Genomic DNA, 20,122 nt, shown 5'->3' with positions numbered 1-20,122 from the left:
GCTTTTATCTAACCTGTCAATCTTCTTGATAAGGTGCCCAGGGCGTTTCTGTTGGTCTCAAGCTGCCGCCCGCCGCCGCCGCTGTTGGTGCCCAGCTCCTCCCCTGATGCTTTCAGCGCCGCCTGAATATAATGAAATACGCCTCCGGCTCTCGCTCAGTGCCCCCTCCTTTTAAAAGATCCCGCGCGTGCGCACAGGCCTGTGCCTGATGCGCCCGTGCGGACATTTACAATCAGCCTCATTGAGCGAAGTGCGCATGCGCGCACTTCGCTCAACCTCCTCATCAGACGAGCACTGCAGCCGGCCGGCTGCAGTGCTCGTCTGATGAGGAGGTTGAGCGAAGTGCGCGCATGCGCACTTCGCTCAATGAGGCTGATTGTAAATGTCCGCACGGGCGCATCAGGCACAGGCCTGTGCGCACGCGCGGGATCTTTTAAAAGGAGGGGGCACTGAGCGAGAGCCGGAGGCGTATTTCATTATATTCAGGCGGCGCTGAAAGCATCAGGGGAGGAGCTGGGCACCAACAGCGGCGGCGGCGGGCGGCAGCTTGAGACCAACAGAAACGCCCTGGGCACCTTATCAAGAAGATTGACAGGTTAGATAAAAGCTCTTTTTATCAAAAGGAGATGGCGAATTTATCTTCTAACAACACCTTTGTAATCACAGGGGCGCCATGGAGATAACAATACTTTTAAAAGGGGGGGTTAGAAAGTGGTGACAGAGTCCCTTTAAAAGTGGATGAGAAGCTGAAGGAAGGCGTAATGTGGGCTTAAAGAGAAGCTTTCCCTGGGGTCATTTGGTGTGTGTGTGTGTGTGTTTGTGTGTGTGTGCGTGTCTCCGGAGCTAAGCAGTTTGGCTGCTTCACCGAGCAAGGCCTAGTTTTTACAGGAGCATGTGTGGAACCACTTGAAAAAAACAGATATTAAATGCAGAAATCAAATCTCTTCCTGCTTTCCTCTGGAAACCAAATTGTGCATAGTGTGGTAAGGTGAACGGAAAAGTGTACAGTAGTGGCCAAAAGTTTTGAGAATGACACAAATATTAGTTTTCACAAAGTTTGCTGCTAAACTGCTTTTAGATCTTTGTTTCAGTTGTTTCTGTGATGTAGTGAAATATAATTACACACACTTCATACGTTTCAAAGGCTTTTATCGACAATTACATGACATTTATGCAAAGAGTCAGTATTTGCAGTGTTGGCCCTTCTTTTTCAGGACCTCTGCAATTCGACTGGGCATGCTCTCAATCAACTTCTGGGCCAATTCCTTAATGGATAGCAACCTATTCTTTCATAATCACTTCTTGGAGTTTGTCAGAATTAGTGGGTTTTTGTTTGTCCACCCGCCTCTTGAGGATTGACCACAAGTTCTCAATGGGATTAAGATCTGGGGAGTTTCCAGGCCATGGACCCAAAATGTCAACGTTTTGGTCCCCGAGCCACTTAGTTATCACTTTTGCCTAATGGCACGGTGCTCCATCGTGCTGGAAAATGCATTGTTCTTCACCAAACTGTTGCTGGATTGTTGGAAGAAGTTGCTGTTGGAGGGTGTTTTGGTACCATTCTTTATTCATGGCTGTGTTTTGGGGCAAAATTGTGAGTGAGCCCACTCCCTTGGATGAGAAGCAACCCCACACATGATTGGTCTCAGGATGCTTTACTGTTGGCATGACACTGGACTGATGGTAGCACTCACCTTTTCTTCTCCAGACAAGCTTTTTTCCAGATGCCCCAAACAATTGGAAAGAGGCTTCATCGGAGAATATGACTTTGCCCCAGTCCTCAGCAGTCCATTGACCAAACTTTCTGCAGAAGATCAATCTGTCCCTGATGTTTTTTTTGGAGAGAAGTGGCTTCTTTGCTGCCCTTCTTGACACCAGGCCATCTTCCAAAAGTCTTCGCCTCACTGTGTGTGCAGATGCGCTCACACCTGCCTGCTGCCATTCCTGATCAAGCTCTGCACTGGTGGTACTCCGATCCCGCAGCTGAATCCTCTTTAGGAGACGATCCTGGCGCTTGCTAGACTTTCTTGGAGGCCCTGAAGCCTTCTTAACAAGAATTGAACCTCTTTCCTTGAAGTTCTTGATGATCCTATAAATTGTTGATTGAGGTGCAATCTTAGTAGCCACAATATCCTTGCCTGTGAAGCCATTTTTATGCAACGCAATGATGGCTGCACACGTTTCTTTGCAGGTCACCATGGTTAACAATGGAAGAACAATGATTTCAAGCATCACCCTCCTTTTAACATGTCAAGTCTGCCATTTTAACCCAATCAGCCTGACATAATGATCTCCAGCCTTGTGCTCGTCAACATTCTCACCTGAGTTAACAAGACGATTACTGAAATGATCTCAGCAGGTCCTTTAATGACAGCAATGAAATGCAGTGGAAAGTTTTTTTTGGGATTAAGTTAATTTTCATGGCAAAGAAGGACTATGCAATTCATCTGATCACTCTTCATAACATTCTGGAGTATATGCAAATTGCTATTATAAAAACTTAAGCAGCAACTTTTCCAATTTCCAATATTTATATAATTCTCAAAACTTTTGGCCACGACTGTATGGTAGAGTCCTGGAAGGGGTGTATATCCCACTCAGCTTCCTCAACTGGGTGAGTAAATAAAATCCAGAAGGTTAAAAATGGTCTCAGGAATGTGTAGGTTGATGAGACAGTTTTGTTAAGTTTATGGGCTGGATTTTATTGGACTGGGAGAAGGTAGGATTGGTAGAGGGACCTCCCCAGTCCACCCCATTCCGAGACAGGTTTTCCCCTAGCCTGAGGGATATCCAGCTGAAGCCAGCTGGGATCGTCAAGGGGAAATAAAGCACAGTCCAGGCTGTCAGTCTGAGGAGAGTAATGCCTAGAGAAAGTCTGGGAAACTGGCTGCCCTACTGGCTAGAGAAGCCAAATTCTCTGTGTGACCTGTGTTCAATAGGTGACTTAGGTACTTAACTGTATTACCCAGAGCCCAGACGGGCAGGTGTTTATTTTGGTTTATGTTTTGTGGTGCTGGACCTTCACCTTACCCAGTGAATTATAACTGGGATTGCCTGTATTGCTGGAGTGTTATAAATAAAGCAACATTTGGACTTTAACCCTGTAGTCTGCAAGAAAATCTGTCATCGCCCCCCTACCTGAGAGTGTAACCCCTTACAATTGGTGGAGGATGCGGGCAATCACAGGTTGCTAAGGGCAACGGCGTGACAGTTAATGATTAAATGTCCTGGGTGAAAGCTGCTGCAGCGTTACAAAGTCCCTCGAAAACAATGGAGGAAGTGATAAAGCAGCTGGTGCAGGCTAACATAAGGCATGAACAGGCAATGGCACAGCAACAGAAGAGGCCTTATATGCCCAACAGTAGGCTCAGCAACAGGAAACAAATCATTTGCTGATAGAGCATATTGCTGCTATAACTCCAGCCCCACAAGTGGGGTAAGCCCCCCAGAGACTTCGAATGTGAGAAGGGCTGTGCAGCGGGCCTTGCAAAAAACTGACACTTGATGATGATATCGAGGCCTACCTGACCGTATTTGAGAGGGTGGCTGAAAGAGAAAGGCTGCCAATTACAGAGTGGGCAGAGGTTCTTGCACCCTTTTTGTCCGGCGAACCACAAAAGGCCTACTATGACCTCAGGGAGCAGGATGTCCGGAACTATGTCAAATTAAAAATGGAGATCCTGGCTCATTTGGGCATTACACCAGCGGTTCGTGCCTGGCGGGTCCACATGTGGAGCTACACCATTGACAAGCCTGCCCGATCTCCGATGTTTGACCTCCTCCATCTTGCACGGAAGTGGCTGGAACCTGAGTTTTCTACACCGGACCAGATCGTGGAGAAAGTAGTGGCGGATCACTACTTCAGAGCCCTCCCGGCGGAGCTGCAACGGTGGTTCGGACATGGAGACCCTAAAACTGCGGATCAGCTCGTGAACCTGATGGAAAGGTTCCTGGCGACTGAGGACTTCCTCTGTGATATCCCTACCACACCAACACCTCCTCGGAGTACCTGACCTGTGTCATCTGTGGGTAAGAGTTCCAGCTGTTGGGGGTGTGTGGAAGGGTGCAAGAGGGAATAAGGCTCTAGAGGTTGGGCGTGGGCCTAAGGCTGAGTCTCCTGGACAGTCCGGACCCGGAGAGGTCTTCTCACCTAGGAGACCCGGGGTGTCCCAGTGCTGGAGGTGCCGTGAGTGTGGACACATTGCTGCCTATTGCCCTCTGACCTCAGAGCCCATGGAGTGTGCAGGTAGCCAGAGACAGTCGCTGTATGCGGAGCCAGTGTGTGCGGCCTCACCAGGACTAGAGACTGAGCCGCACATGTGTTCCCTGGTGATAAATGACTGCTCCGTCAGGGCTCTGTTGGACTCTGGTAGTCTGATCACCTTAGTGCATGCCAGCTTCGTGGCTGGGAATTATGTGCCGGAAAAAAGAGTAAATGTGCTGTGCATCCATGGGGATGCAAAATCATATCCGGTGGCTTGCGTTAAGCTGGAGACCCCGGCTGGGACGGTATCCTATGAAGTCGGGGTCGTAAAAAGAATTATTCCCCTTGTTTTGGAAGTTGTGGGAGAAGAGAAACATTCCTGCAGAATCTGTGCCTTCTCCTTTAAATAATCATTGCTATGAGGGGCTCATTGAATCCAATGGTTTAAAGGAAGAGACCATTGAAAACAATGGTGCCGATAAGGTGCAAAATGAAGAGGTCGTGTTAACTGAAATGTCTGATGAAAATGCAGGGTTATGTGACGTACCTGATAATGACACTATTCCATTGCAGGTGTTAGCTGGCGAAGATGAATCTTCCCCCATCTGGGGAAAATGTGTTGGACTAAGGTGTCTCGGGATAACTTTGGTACAGAGCAATTGAGAGACCCCACTCTTATGAGTGCTCACAGAAATGTTACTGTGATAGATGGTGTACCACAGATACCAGAAGCTGACCAAAAACCTGCTGCATCGAGTTAATAAATGCAACAATGAAATTGTGGAGCCAAAACCCTATAGACGTATGGTACTAGATCTCGCATATAACCACGTAATTCTGATCAATCCGTGGAAAGATCAGGAGTCATTGGTGGCCGCACAGACCATGATTAAGGAGGTGTCACCACCAATTCTTACGGTAAAAATTTGTGAGGCACTGTCCGTACCCCAGAAACAAGAAGTAAGGGAGTTTCTACAGAAAAATAGAGGAAGGTTTTCTGACCTACCAGGCCGTACCCACCTGATAAAACATTCCGTGAGAACTGAGCCCCACAGTAAGGTGAATCTAAAGCCCTACAGGATACCAGAAGCACGCAGAAAAGCGGTATCCTCTGAGGTCAGGCGCATGCTTGAGTTAGGGGTCATTGAGAATCTACCAGTGAGTGGTCAAGCCCTATTGTCTTAATACTGAAGCCTAATGGGATGATTTCCGGAAGCTAAATGAGGTGTCAAAATTCGATGCATACCCCATGCCCAGAGTAGATGAACTAATTGAGAGGCTTGGGAAAGCTTGGTATATAACGACCCTGGACCTTACAAAAGGGTATTGGCAGATACCATTATCAGATGATGCAAAAGAAAAGACGGCATTCTCCAATCCAGAGGGGCTGTTCCAGTACACAGTGATGCCGTTCGGGTTACATGGAGCCCCTGCTACATTTCAGAGATTGATGGACCTAATCTTGAGGCTACATCGTGACTATGCTACCGCTTTCCTTAATGATGTGGTCATTTTTTCATCTGATTGGAGTCACCTCTGGAAGGTACAGGCCGTTATAGACTCCATTAGTGATGCTGGCCTAACCATAAACCCTGAGAAATGTGCAGTGGGTCTAGAGGAAGCAAAATATCTGGGCTATATTATTGGTAAAGGGCTTGTTAAACCCCAGATCAATAAAGTAGAGGTGATACAAGACTGGCCTAAGCCCTTAACAAAAAAAACAAGTCAGGGCCTTTCTTGGCATGACAGGGTACTACCGCCGTTTGGTACAGAATTTTGCCTCGATGGCAGCACCATTGACTGACTTAACGAAAGGCCCCTAAGCAGTGGCGTACCAAGGGGGGGGCGGGACTGAGGATAAAAAAAATAAATAAAAATGTGGCGAGTGGGCCAGGCGTGGCGCTGTGATAGGGGCAGGGCTCCAGATGGTCTATCCCTCCCCCTGTGCTGCTGCCGCCGCCGCGGCCAATAAGAAGAGGGACAGGGCCGGGGGAGGGGCTGTGGCCACTGCGCCACCAATGAAGATAACTGACCTGTTAATACAAATGCAGGAGGCGGGTGCCGGAATCAAATAGCCGGCACCCGACCTCTATGACAGAGAGCTGCGATCAGCCTCATCAGCGGCAGTTAACCCCTCAGGTGCCGCTCCCTGTCATAGAGGTCGGGTGCCGGCTATTTGATTCCGGCACCCGCCTCCTGCATTTGTATTAACAGGTCAGTTATCTTCATTAACATTGAGTGCGGGCCCCCCCCCCCCCCCCCAGTATAATAAACATTGAGATGCGGCCCCCCCCAGTATAATAAACATTGAGTGCGGCCCCCCCCCCCAGTATAATAAACATTGAGTGCGCCCCCCCCCCCGTATAATAAACATTGAGTGCGCCCCCCCCAGTATAATAAACATTGAGTGCGGCCCCCCCGCAGTATAATAAACATTGAGTGCGCCCCCCCCCCCCAGTATAATAAACATTGGTGGGCAGTGGGCAGTGCCAATGAGGGTTAAAAAAAAAAAAATTAACTCACCTCCTCCAATTGATCGCGTAGCTGCTGCCGGTCTAATTGTAATTTCTTCAGGACCTGTGGTGACGTCACTGAGCTCCAGCCTCTATCACATGGTCCATTACCATGGTGATGGATCATGTGATGTATCATGTGATGAGCTCAGTGACATCACCACAGGTCCTGAAGAAAGTACATGAGACCGGCTGCTACGCGATCAATTGGAGGTGGTGAGTTAATTTTTATTTATTTTTTTAACCCTCATTGGCACTGCCCACCAATGTTTATTATACTGGGGTGTTGGGGGGGGGGGCGCACTGCACCACCAATGTTTATATGTTTATTATGCTAGGGAGGGGGGGCGCACTGCCCACCAATGTTTATTATGTTGGGGGGGCACACTGTGCCACCAATGTTTATTATACTGGGGTGTTGGGGGGGGCGCACTGCACCACCAATGTTTATATGTTTATTATGCTAGGGAGGGGGGGCGCACTGCCCACCAATGTTTATTATGTTGGGGGGGCACACTGCGCCACCAATGTTTATTATACTAGGGTGTTGGGGGGGGGGGCGCACTGCACCACCAATGTTTATATGTTTATTATGCTAGGGAGGGGGGGCGCACTGCCCACCCATGTTTATTATGTTGGGGGGGCACACTGCGCCACCAATGTTTATTATACTAGGGTGTTGGGGGGGGGCGCACTGCACCACCAATGTTTATATGTTTATTATACTAGGGAGAGGGGGCGCACTGCGCCACCAATGTTTATTATGTTGGGGGGGGCACACTGCGCCACCAATGTTTATTATACTGGGCTTTAAGGGGGTGCAGGTTTTTATTTTATTAAGGAAGGGTTAAGGGGTCTATTAAGGGGTGGTTAATGGGTTTTATTAAGGGGGGTTAATGGGTTTATTTCGTTAAGGGGGTGTGCAGAGGTTTATTTTATTAAGGGGTTTTATTTTTATTTATAAATATTATTGAAAACATTGAAAAAAGTTTGTGCATGTTTTCTTAACTTTCTTGGGGGGAGGGAACCAAACAAAGGGTTCGCCCAGGGTGCCAAATGCTCTAGGTACGCCCCTGCCCCTAAGTCAGTAATGGTGAAGTGAACCCCAGAGGCAGAAAAGGCCTTTCAAAGCCTGGATTTCAGAAAAGAGTTTCTGGTCCAGACTGATGCATCTGAGACAGTAGGAAGTTTACCCGGCAGAGAAAAATTATGCCATAGTGCAGGCATCCTCAAACTGCGGCCCTCCAGCTGTTGCAAAATTACAACTCCCAGCATCCCCGAACAGCCTACAGGTATCAGCCTACAGCAGGGCATTGTGGGAGTTGTAGTTTTACAACAGCTGGAGGGCCGCAGTTTGAGGATGCCTACCATAGTGGAACAAGAGTGTCTAGCCATTAAATGGGCTCTGGAGTCACTTAAATATTACCTACTGGGTAGGAAGTTTATGTTGGTAACAGATCACGCTCCTTTAACTTGGATGAAACAAAACAGGGAGAAAAACTCAAGAGTGACCAGGTGGTTCCTCTCCCTGCAAAATTTTAATTTCAAGGTTGAACATTGGCTGGGGAAATTACAAGGGAACGCAGATGCTTTGTCCAGGATACACTGTTTGCTGGCTAAAAATATCCAGACCTCCATTCTGGAGAAGGGGGAGGGGGGATATGTGGTAAGGTGAACAGAAAAGTGTATGATAGAGTCCTGGAAGGGGTGTATATCCCACCCAGCTTCCTCAACTGGGTGAGGTAAATAAAATCCAGAAGATTAAAATGGTCTCAGCAATGTGTAGGTTGCTGAGACAGTTTTGTTAAGTTTATGGGCTGGATTTTATTGGACTGGCAGAAGGTAAGATTGGTAGAGGGACCTCCCCAGTCCACCCCATTCCGGGACAGGTTTTCCCCTAGCTTGAGGGATCCCCAGCTGAAGCCAGCTGGGATCGTCAAGGGGAAATAAATCACAGTCCAGGCTGTCAGTCTGAGTAGAGTAATGCCTGGAGAAAGTCTGGGAAAATGGCTGCCCCGTTGGCTAGAGAAGCCGAATTCTCTGTGTGACCTGTGTTCAATAGGTGAGTTGGGAACTTCACTGTATTAGCCAGAGCCCAGACGGGCAGGTGTTTATTTTGGTTTGGTTTATGTTTTGTGGTGCTGGACCTTCACCTTACCCAGTGAAATATAACTGGGGTTGCATGTATTGCCGGAGTGTTCTAAATAAAGCAACATTTGGACTTTAACCCTGTAGTCTGCAAGAGAATCTTTCATTGCCGCCCTACCTGAGAGTGTAACCCCTTACAATAGGTTATGTTTAATATTGAAGATTAGCTCCAATGAAGTGGAGGGTGTTGCCTATTGAGCTAAAATACCAAACACAACCTGGAGACAGGTATGGAGCTGTGGAGCAGTCATGTTTTTGTAACCCTGGATAACCATTTTAAGAAGCTGCTGAAGAAGTGAAAGTTATAGATAGCTATAAGAATAATATTAAAAATATATACATAACCTGTAACTTCTCACCTGTTAATAATAATATATCATTTTAAAAATGTATTATTGTAAAAATGAATATTCCAATTTTCTACTCTTTTTTTCTATTCATAGGCAGTGGAATTTTTTCCCCAGATAAAGTTGTGCCATATTATTACAACATGAAAAATGAGTCAGGACACCTCCTGATCTCAGAACTTAATTCTCATCCTCGGAATTCTTCAACATACTATCCTATCACATGGAACCTCCATGCCTCCCAGATTAAAAACTCTCCTTCTGGTAGCAATGTTTTTAATGGGCTCCTTTTTGCTGATAATTATACTTTTACTGAACTTAAGGAACTACATGGAGAGTATTCCATTTGTCAAAATGACCTTTGTTGCCACATAAATTATACAATTGCTGAGAAGCACAGTGAGGAGATGTACGTATTTGGTGTTTTCGATGGTCTTCACATAGTTGAAGGAGAATACTATCTACAGGTATTTTTTCCTTGAAATTATACTTAAAGCTAGGTAATACATAGTAGATAAAATGTGCAGGCAATTCAAGCTACATCCAGCAGAGTTTTAGCATAGTTTTCAATATGACTGAAGAATAACACGCAGAGATATTATATAAACAATACTACCATTGTTAGGCCCAAAATCCAATGCTGATTAAATTCTATATCTTTATTGCAGTGGGATATCCTCTTTCTGATGCAGAGCTCCAAGTACTTTACATAGGAATAGGAGGAGGTTTATTTAGACTGACCTCTTAAACAGAAATAAATATAATGCACCATATTTATTGAAAGGAGCACAACCCTTGGCTGTCTCTAAACCAGAAAATGAAATATACGCCTATGAGTAGGCATAGATTTGTGTTGCTTTCTGTACCATTGCCTGGCTTTAATAAATTTGACAGAAACTTACCGATCCAACCCCCCCCCTGCCCCCCCCCCCCCACCAGTCTCCATACACTTTCCTTGAAACTTTTCAAAGAGGTAAAGGGAGTTAAAAGGCACAACTTATTGTGAAAATGTGAAATGTATTATAATTGTGGCACAAATAACTTTAAAATAAAGTTATAGAATTCCACATTTATTAAGTGTATTAGACACTTTTTGTGCTTTATTAGACAAGGACATAGCTGTGCTATGATGTGTGGTTTAGCAGAAGGGTTGAAAGTTTAAGATGCAGTATGTGGCAAAATTTTTACTCAAAATAAGTCAACCAATTGATGGTGAGAAGTTAGACAAAAGTGTCTAACAATGCCCCAGATTTATCACACAGCAAGAGTCACTGTCATCCAATTTCAATTACTTATGTCTGGTCTGTGCAGGAAATTTTGAGCTCTACAACAGAACAAACAAAGCTTTGACTGTAATAAAGACACATTAGGAAATTAATATTTATTGACACAGAGTTTGAATCTGTTTAGGGTTAACAGGCAAAACAATGTTCACCATTGAAGTGATTTGCTACAATGAAGTCAGGCTTTTTTGTAACTCAGTTTTTGCTAATGTTGTGCACTCACTAATGATTGTTAATACTAGAGGTGGTATTGTTTCGGTGTTGCGATTTTCATTTTTTCACAACTGATTCATTGCTAAGAAATTGACAACCAAAAGTTTCTTTCAATGCATTTTTTACCCCTGTTTCCAGGTATGCACAATGCTAAAATGTCAAAGTATGGATTTTAACTCATGTGGAGAATCTGTAGAGACAGCTTCAACCAGATTCGACTCATTTTCCATAAGTGGGAATTTTTCAACTTCATTTGTATTCCCAGAAGTTTTGCTGACTAATATTCATTTGGCTCCTAATATGTTCCAGGTAAGGAATTTACTGTAAATTGTACATTCATAGAGATAGACACATAGTAGATGACAGAAACTAGAAGTGTTAGCCAGAGATGTAGCTAAAGGCCTTTGAGCCCTGGTGCAAAAGTTCAGCTTGGGTCCCCTTCCCTCAGTGCTTTGTGCCAGGCTTCACCTCGCTTTGTGGCAGGCTGCACCTAGCCTGCCACAAAGCCTGCCCCTTTTGTGCTGCTTGAGGCAACAGTTTAAATGGCACCACTTCCATACCAAATTCTCAACTTAACTTCTTCCCTCCAGCCCTACTGTTAAAGACATACCTTGAAAGCATTACATACAGCTCTGCAAAACATAAAGGGAAATACAGCACCACATACCTTACCATACCCTTACAAACCGTGACGTCTCCTTTGATATATATATTCTCTTTCCTCATCTTAGCCTTTCATACCAGACCATCATGATGATTTCTTTCAGCCATCTGTCGTCTCTGCAGAGTTTGACAAAAACAGACATCTTAGTTTCCTACTTTTCCATCATCCTATCCACCTTCTCAACACCCCATCCTGCCACCCCAATACTGTGCCCACTGTGCTCCCCAAAACTATACTTCAAAAACCGATAATCCCCCTGAAAATACTAGTACCACACAAATAGTGCTCCTTTCAATAATTAGTGGCACACAGTGTCAGAAAAATAACTGCACAGCAAATAGTGTCCTTGACACTAATAGTGAAAACATATTGTTCCCCCAAAATAATTGTGCTAAGCTGATACTATGCCAGCGTGCCCCCCACAGTAATAGTGCTCCTACAAGTCCCACCAAAAGAAAAAAAAAAATTCTGCCAGAGTGCATATTGTTAACAAGGCACTCACTAGTAATAATGGTCCCATTGTGCCCATACTAGTAGTACTCTCTGTAGTCCCCCAGTAGTAATAATTCTCCTTATAATGTGTGCTAGTAGAAAAAAGCTCCCTAATGTGTATCAGTCCAAAAAGTACCCCTTATAATATGCACTATAAAAAAAAAACCCTCTTACAATGTGCGCCACAAAAAAAATCCCCCTTATAATGTGTGCCAGTACAAACAATACAACCTTATAATGTGTGCCAGTACAAAAACTATCCCCTTACTTTTCACATCAGACCCCCATATCAGATCCTCAATCAGATGAAACCCCCATATTACACCTCAGATCAGACCCCCATATCAGATCCTAAAATCAGACTCCCTATATCACACCTCAAATCAGACCCTCATCTCATATCAGACCCCCATATCAAATCTCCATATCAGATCCTCAGATCAGTCTCCCCTATCACACCTCAGATCAAACCCCCATATCAGATCCTCAAATCAGACACCCCCATATCAGATCCTCAGACCTCCATATCAGACCTCAGATCAGACTCCCATATCAGATCCTCAGACCCCCATATCAGACTTCAGGTCAGACTCTCATATCAGATCCTCAGACCCCCATATCAGATTATCAGACCCCCATATCAGATCCTCAGACCCCCATATCAGATCCTCAGATCAGAGCCCCATATCAGATCCTCAGACCCCCATATCATACCTCAGATCAGAGTCAGACCCCCCAGTTTCAGACCCAAAATAAATAAATAAATGTACCTCTCCTGCTCCGCTGCTGCTCTCCGGGTCCAGCATCCTCTCCTGAAGTCTCTGCTCGGTGGTGTGGGCCCGTGCTGCACTGTCACCTGACTGTGTACAAAGTCAGGTCATAGTTTACACTGTACATCCTGACACTATATGCAGCCAGGACACAGCAGTGCGAGAGCAAAGACGACAAGGGAGGAAGGGTGAGTTTAGCGCTCACAGCACTTCACTCCCCGTTCCTCCTGCATACTAGTGAGCGCTTCCATAATGGAGGCGCTTTCTAGTAGTCATTTTATAAGACGCACTGCATCTTATAAAGCAGAAGATACCATAATTGGAGGTGTGTATCTGGCAAGGGTAGCCCTATTGGCGCTCCCAGGTTAGGGACCCGGTTGCAATTGCCACTGCTGCAACCCCTATTGCTATGCCACTTGTGTTAGCTACGGAAGACCTAATTACTATCTAATTACTAACTGGGGTAAACAAGCTCTATAATGAGGAATTTATTTTGCCAGAGACAATTCCCAAGTCGCAATCCCAGAATAATCTGTACTAGTAAACAGCTGACAGACAGATAACTAAATTCAAGGTACAGAATGAGAAGTCTTACTGCAGGTCAAAATGGGCAGAGTTCATTCAGAGCTCGGTCGGGCTGGAGGAAGGGAAGGTCAATATGTTGGTCATCGTTTACACATTAACAGATGCCACACAACCCACTTTAGGAACTGGTGTAATGCTTACAAAACATCTAGAGAATCCTGAGACATACTATCAGAAAATGATGAGAAAATCAAGGTGAGACTTTAAGTGGTTGTCCAGATGTCAGATATTTTTTTTTCTCAGTAATAGTGCCACATTTGTCCATTTGTTTTTATAAAAACAGCAGTCCCTTTTTATAAATTCTGGACAACCCCTTTAAATCAAGTAGGTATTGATTTGTAAGTATAGATCTCAGGCAACTTGTGAGTATAGGCATTTGTGTGTAAAGTATAGACCACCAATAATAAAAACCTCAGACATGCTGGATGTTAGGGCTTGTTCACATCACCGTTATGTATTCCATTATGGCTTTACGTTATAACATGGTTATAACGGAAAATAACGTAATCCATAAGACGGAAATCAAAACGGAAACCTTTAGAGGCATTCCGTTTTGATCCGACATAAAGGAAGTATATGGGCAAGTACAAAAACTGGACTTAGGGGGCACACCAAATACATCCAAACATAGTGCAAGCCACAGTATTATATCACAACCATATGAAATGAACAAAAAGAAATACTGCATGCAAGGCTGCACCTCTTATTATAAAAAATACATTATTTATTTAAAAGCACAAAACTCCAAAGATAAAAACATTTTATACAATTAGAGCACTGGGTGTGGACTACACATATGTCCAACACACATCCCTACAACCACCAGTTTCTAAATGGAATCATATGAACACTGCCAGAATAGAGCATAATACATGAATATAGCATCATAAATAAGGCATCAAAAATTCTGGATACTTATCATGATAGACAAATCAGCGGGCATGGTGTAGGAGAAAATTCGCATGACGCGTATCGCCAGGTCAGATTGGCTTCCTCAGGGGTCCATTAAAACTTTGTATTCCATCCAGCATAACGGAAACCATACGGATCTGTTATGCTTGCCCATATACTTGTATTATGACGGATCAAAATGGAATGCCTCTAAATGATTCAGTTTTGATTTCCATCTTATGGATTCCGTTATAACCAAGTGAAATACATAATTAAATACATAACGGTGATGTGAACAAGCCCTTACCCGGGTGGTGACTGAAAAGCATAGAGATTTCAGTGGGATTATACACATTGAGGACTTCATCGAGGCAGTAGCATATGTCAGTGCAGTGGTGCTCAGCATGAAGATGTCCACAATACAATCTTCAGTAAGATGAAAATGTGGCATTCATGATCTTTAAAATATTCTCTTTATTAGTGCCTCAGTCTTCCATAAAATAAACTGGCAAAAGGTTGCAGTATGCAACAACTAGGCGACAGTTGTTTTGTGCTTATTGCGCTTCCATAGACCTTATTTATGCATCCTTGTACCAGTGTATTAGTCTTGCATTAGTCTTCCATTAAATGGAATATGTTAAAGATAGCGATTGCCAAATTTTCATCTTACTTAAGATTAGATATGAGATGGATACATAGATATGAGACAGACAGATATACACTCACCTAAAGAATTATTAGGAACACCTGTTCTATTTCTCATTAATGCAATTATCTAGTCAACCAATCACATGGCAGTTGCTTCAATGCATTTAGGGGTGTGATCCTGGTCAAGACAATCTCCTGAACTCCAAACTGAATGTCAGAATGGGAAAGAAAGGTGATTTAAGCAATTTTGAGCGTGGCATGGTTGCTGGTGCCAAACGGGCCGGTCTGAGTATTTCGCAATCTGCTCAGTTACTGGGATTTTCACGCACAACCATTTCTAGGGTTTACAAAGAATGGTGTGAAAAGGGAAAACATCCAGTATGCGGCAGTCCTGTGGGCAAAAATGCCTTGTGGATGCTAGAGGTCAGAGGAGAATGGGCCGACTGATTCAAGCTGATAGAGCAACGTTGACTGAAATAACCACTCGTTACAACCGAGGTATGCAGCAAAGCATTTGTGAAGCCACAACACGCACAACCTTGAGGCGGATGGGCTACAACAGCAGAAGACCCCACCGGGTACCACTCATCTCCACTACAAATAGGAAAAAGAGGCTACAATTTGCACGAGCTCACCAAAATTGGACTGTTGAAGACTGGAAAAATGTTGCCTGGTCTGATGAGTCTCGATTTCTGTTGAGACATTCAAATGGTAGAGTCCGAATTTGGCGTAAACAGAATGAGAACATGTATCCATCATGCCTTGTTACCACTGTGCAGGCTGGTGGTGGTGGTGTAATGGTGTGGGGGATGTTTTCTGGGCACACTTTAGGCCCCTTAGTGCCAATTGGGCATCGTTTAAATGCCACGGGCTACCTGAGCATTGTTTCTGACCATGTCCATCCCTTCATGACCACCATGTACCCATCCTCTGATGGCTACTTCTAGCAGGATAATGCACTATGTCACAAAGCTCGAATCATTTCAAATTGGTTTCTTGAACATGACAATGAGTTCACTGTACTAAAATGGCCCCCACAGTCACCAGATCTAAACCCAATAGAGCATCTTTGGGATGTGGTGGAACGGGAGCTTTGTGCCCTGGATGTGCATCCCTCAAATCTCCATCAACTGCAAGATGCTATTCTATCAATATGGGCCAACATTTCTAAAGAATGCTATCAGCACCTTGTTGAATCAATGCCACGTAGAATTAAGGCAGTTCTGAAGGCAAAAGGGGGTCCAACACCGTATTAGTATGGTGTTCCTAATAATTCTTTAGGTGAGTGTATAGAATCATTGACAAAAAAACTCATCCAGATAAAAGAAACTCAGATTGCTGCAAAAGTTGGCATGTGGTTACGTTTCAAGCAGATACAGTATGTAAACAATTAGAGGTGCTGTCTCATTAGGCACAGGCTCTTGCCAACTAAAAGCTTCTGCTGCCATATAAAAAGGCTGTTAGAAGCTACTTTTGGGTAGTTTTGGACATCTTGGTGAGAGATTGTTGACTGCTAGACATGCCTCTATAACGCACTTTTTGCCCAGCTAACAGACTTTGAGAGGAGGCAAATTATTGTACTTAGAGAAACAGGATGGTAATTTTGGCGAATTAGTCAATTTAAAAGAAAGCAAAAGATTTGCACCAGAAAGGCAATCAGGTCACAGTGGTCCACATTTACTAATCTGAAGGCACTTACATCCTAGTGTAAGTTGCACCAAAATGGGGAGCAATTTGGCACATCTCACAAATTCTCTGCATGCCTTATGGTACAATGTTTGCTTAGCCCATGTTGGAGATATTTTTTCTTTATGTTGGACCGATGTTGGTTGAGCCATACGTGCAATTCCTGTGTCTTACGGCCCACATACTGTGAACCACAGCCACATTGGACTAACGCACTTGGATTTGAATGTATAATCGTCATACATTTTTTATTGGGGAATGCACATTTACATGAAATTCAGTTTTGGGCTCTATATACCACAAAAGGATACAGGAGAGCCAGAAATAATTCACAGCATATGCAGCATCTAAGATTAAAGAAGTGAGCAGAACATAGGAACAAGGAAGCAACTGTCATATTCAAGTTTTTGTCCTGATTCTGTTTTTCCAGGTGTTAAAGGATGGACGCCTTGTAAATAAACCTGGAATTTCTTCACATCCACTTTTGAGTGCAACTCTGTTTGGAAGATTGTATCAAAAAGACCCAAATTCAAAGTGATGTAGATACAATATTCAATGTCAGAAGAAATTTTCTGTGCCATTTTGCAAATGTCAAAAAATATCAATAATATTTCATGTGTGAAAATGATTCATCCTATCTTCTTGGCAAACTAAAATTTATGTATACAGTAGTAAAGTATTTTAGGTCACTTTTTATTATCATAAAATAATATAAGACATATCTTCCACATTTATGATCAATAAACTTTATTGCACTGATGCGTATAACATGTTATTTTAGGCAACATTTACTACAATTACCTTTACGGTCTTTTAGAAGTTTTTATGTACCTTTGAGTCCGTGCACATGTATGTTTTTTTTTTCATGTTTTAAAGACCACAGTAAATTATATCTGAAAATAAACAAGATTACGGTAAATGGCCACTATACTTTCAACAAACTTATAGACCAATGGGTTATACGCATATATGACAAAACTTTGTAATGTATGTTATTAGAAACCACAGAGACAAGTTTTCTGTCTCATCCCAGTACTGGATTCACAGTTTCACTAATCAGTGGTACTTTATAATGCCCCCGCCCCCAATTCTTTTACTGAGGGTGTGCTACAGAGAGATATGTGAACTGGATCTAATTTTTGTGTTGTGTATGGGAAACATGATAGCTTATCTCTGCTCACTGGAAAACACTGGAAAGACCACCAATTAGAGATAGAGTATACAAAGGGCTTAAATGGTGAAAAATGCAGGATAAAGGTTATAAAATGGGATTTCTCGTGCACACACATCAATATCAGAAGAGTTGGTAAATATCAACTATGCCTATTGACAGTAATGACATTTTCTGGGGTTGTAATATTTTTTTATAGCAAGATTGGCACTGTAGACTGAGCTAATCTTTTACACAAAATACAAAAAATAATTCAAGTGGAACCATAACAGATCCCTATTATTTCCAGTGTGCACAGAGTCTATTATAAGCAACCTTTTATTTCCCAACTATACTGCTTTTTAAATGTCTTATTTAACCAAAGCAACAAACAAGAATTCTAGCTTTCCTGCAATACATACAGTGCTGCTGTCACGGCTGAGGATGGGGGAAATCCTCAGCCGTGCAGTGATGGAAGATGTCCAGTCGCTACTCGCCAGGAACACAGAATTAGGGAGCAGGTCACCTCCTGTTGCGTCCCTAACGCTGACCCTGTCTCCTACCTGCATGGGCCGACCTTGATGGTAGGAGGACTCATGCGCAGGAACCTCGAATCCCTGACTTATCCTTTGACCGGTTCCTGGGCAAAGGAGCAGGATAAGACAACCCACTCCTCCTAGGCACGGAGGAGCAGGAGTCTCACTGGCCAAGCAGCATGAAGAAGGGGGTACATAAACAGGACTATGGATAAGACAGGTGAACCAAACAGTTCCACACAAACCTGTCTCAGCCTTGCTGACTGGAACCCGTGCTAAGGAAAGGCTGTCCACACAGGGACCAGGACATCCATAGCTGCACAAAAACCAAAGACACAAGACATCAACAACACATCACGGTATTAGAACTTATGACCGGAAGGGTGGCCCTTACAAGAAGATGGAAAATCACAGGAGGCTGCTACAGCAAAGCATGACTGAAGCAACCTCCTGAGCCATGCCAAAGTGAGAGGCTTCATAGGCCTAAGAGGCCACACCCAACAGTCAGACACACCCAGTGACATCACACACACTGGGAAGGGAGTTAACCCTTCCAGCACCACAGGAAAGGGAAAACACCAACTTAAAGGGAAAGTGTCCAACACGACAAACACACTGTGGTTGTTGCCGCTGGCAACGACATCGGTGGCAACCATGTCCTGGGAGTCAGCCACAAGGCCGGGACACTGCCACCACATGTACACAACGACAAACGTTGCCACGGGCAACCACAGTGCAGGAAAGGTGTCCGTGCACACCACACACTACACAGAGTGCACACAGGCAAACGACAGTGCATACATACACGCACACAAACTCCAAAGGGACCGCACACATACCTGTTGTCCGCGGCAACCGCACTTGAGGCAAGCAACATCAAACCTCAAGCTGCGGTTGAAACAACAACCCAAACCGCGGGCAACTGTATGCGGCTCCCAAGGAGTCACGGCCAAAACCGTGGCCGTGACAGCTGCCCATAATTATTCATACCCCTGGCAAATTTTGACTTAAAGTTACTTTTATTTAACCTCAAGTAATTTTTTGACGGGAAATTACATAGGTGTCTCCCAAAAGATAATAAGACGATGTACAAGAGGCATTATTGTGAAAAAAAATAAAATTCTCAGCTTTTATTTACATTTGAGCAAAAAGTGTCCAGTCCAAAATTATTCATACCCTTCTCAATAATCAATCGAAAAGCCTTCATTGGCTATTACAGAAATCAAACGCTTCCTATAATTGCAGACCAGCTTTTTGCATGTCTCCACAGGTATTTTTGCCCATTCATTTTTAGCAATGAGCTCCAAATCTTTCAGGTTGGAGGGTCTTCTTGCCATCACCCTGATCTTTAGCTCCCTCCACAGATTCTCAATTGGATTCAAGTCTGGACTCTGGCTGGGCCACTCCAAAACGTTAATCTTGTTGTCTGCTAACCATTTCTTCACCACTTTTGCTGTGTGTTTTGGGTCATTGTCATGCTGAAATGTCCACTGGTGCCCAAGGCCAAGTTTCTCTGCAGACTGCCTGATGTTGTCATTGAGAATCCTCATGTATTGCTCTTTTTTTCATAGTGCTGTTTACTGTGATTTGGTTCCCTAGTCCATTGGCTGAAAAACACCCCCAAAGCATTAGGTTCCCACCACCATGTTTGACAGTGGGGATGGTGTTCTTTGGGTTGAAGGCTTCTCCTTTTTTACGCCAAATGAAGGAAACATCATTGTGACCAAACAATTCCATTTTTGTTTCATCTGACCATAACACAGAAGACCAGAAGTCTTCTTCTTTGTCCAGATGAGCTTTTGCAAAGACCAAGAGAGCTTTTGTGTGCCTTATCTGCAGAAGTTGCGTCCTCCTTGGTCTGCATCCGTGGAACCCAGCAGTGTGCAGTGTCCGTTGGATTGTCTGCCTTGAGACATTGCCCTCAGCAGAGCCCAGATTCACCAGGATGGCCTTGGTGGTGATCCTTGGATTCTTTTTCACCTCTCTTACTAT

General features: G+C 44.0%; 1 protein-coding gene across 2 annotated transcripts in view; it reads left to right on the top strand.

Annotated features, from left to right (window-relative positions):
- VNN1 (vanin 1) overlaps positions 1-17,203 on the top strand; it is a 125,101-nt gene extending 107,898 nt beyond the window's left edge. For both annotated transcript variants that reach the window (XM_040429154.1, XM_040429155.1), the window contains exons 6-8: positions 9,309-9,679; positions 10,847-11,017; positions 16,875-17,203. In XM_040429154.1, coding sequence (XP_040285088.1) covers positions 9,309-9,679; positions 10,847-11,017; positions 16,875-16,982 — 650 coding nt within the window. In that variant the 3' untranslated portion in view covers positions 16,983-17,203. The remainder of the gene's footprint in view (positions 1-9,308; positions 9,680-10,846; positions 11,018-16,874) is intronic.
- The last annotated feature ends 2,919 nt before the right edge of the window (positions 17,204-20,122 follow it).

The sequence above is a fragment of the Bufo bufo genome, chromosome 4, assembly GCF_905171765.1.
Source record: "Bufo bufo chromosome 4, aBufBuf1.1, whole genome shotgun sequence".
NCBI lineage: Eukaryota > Metazoa > Chordata > Amphibia > Anura > Bufonidae > Bufo > Bufo bufo.
Note: the sequence above shows the minus strand (reverse complement) of the source record. Positions and strands in the feature narration are given on the sequence as shown.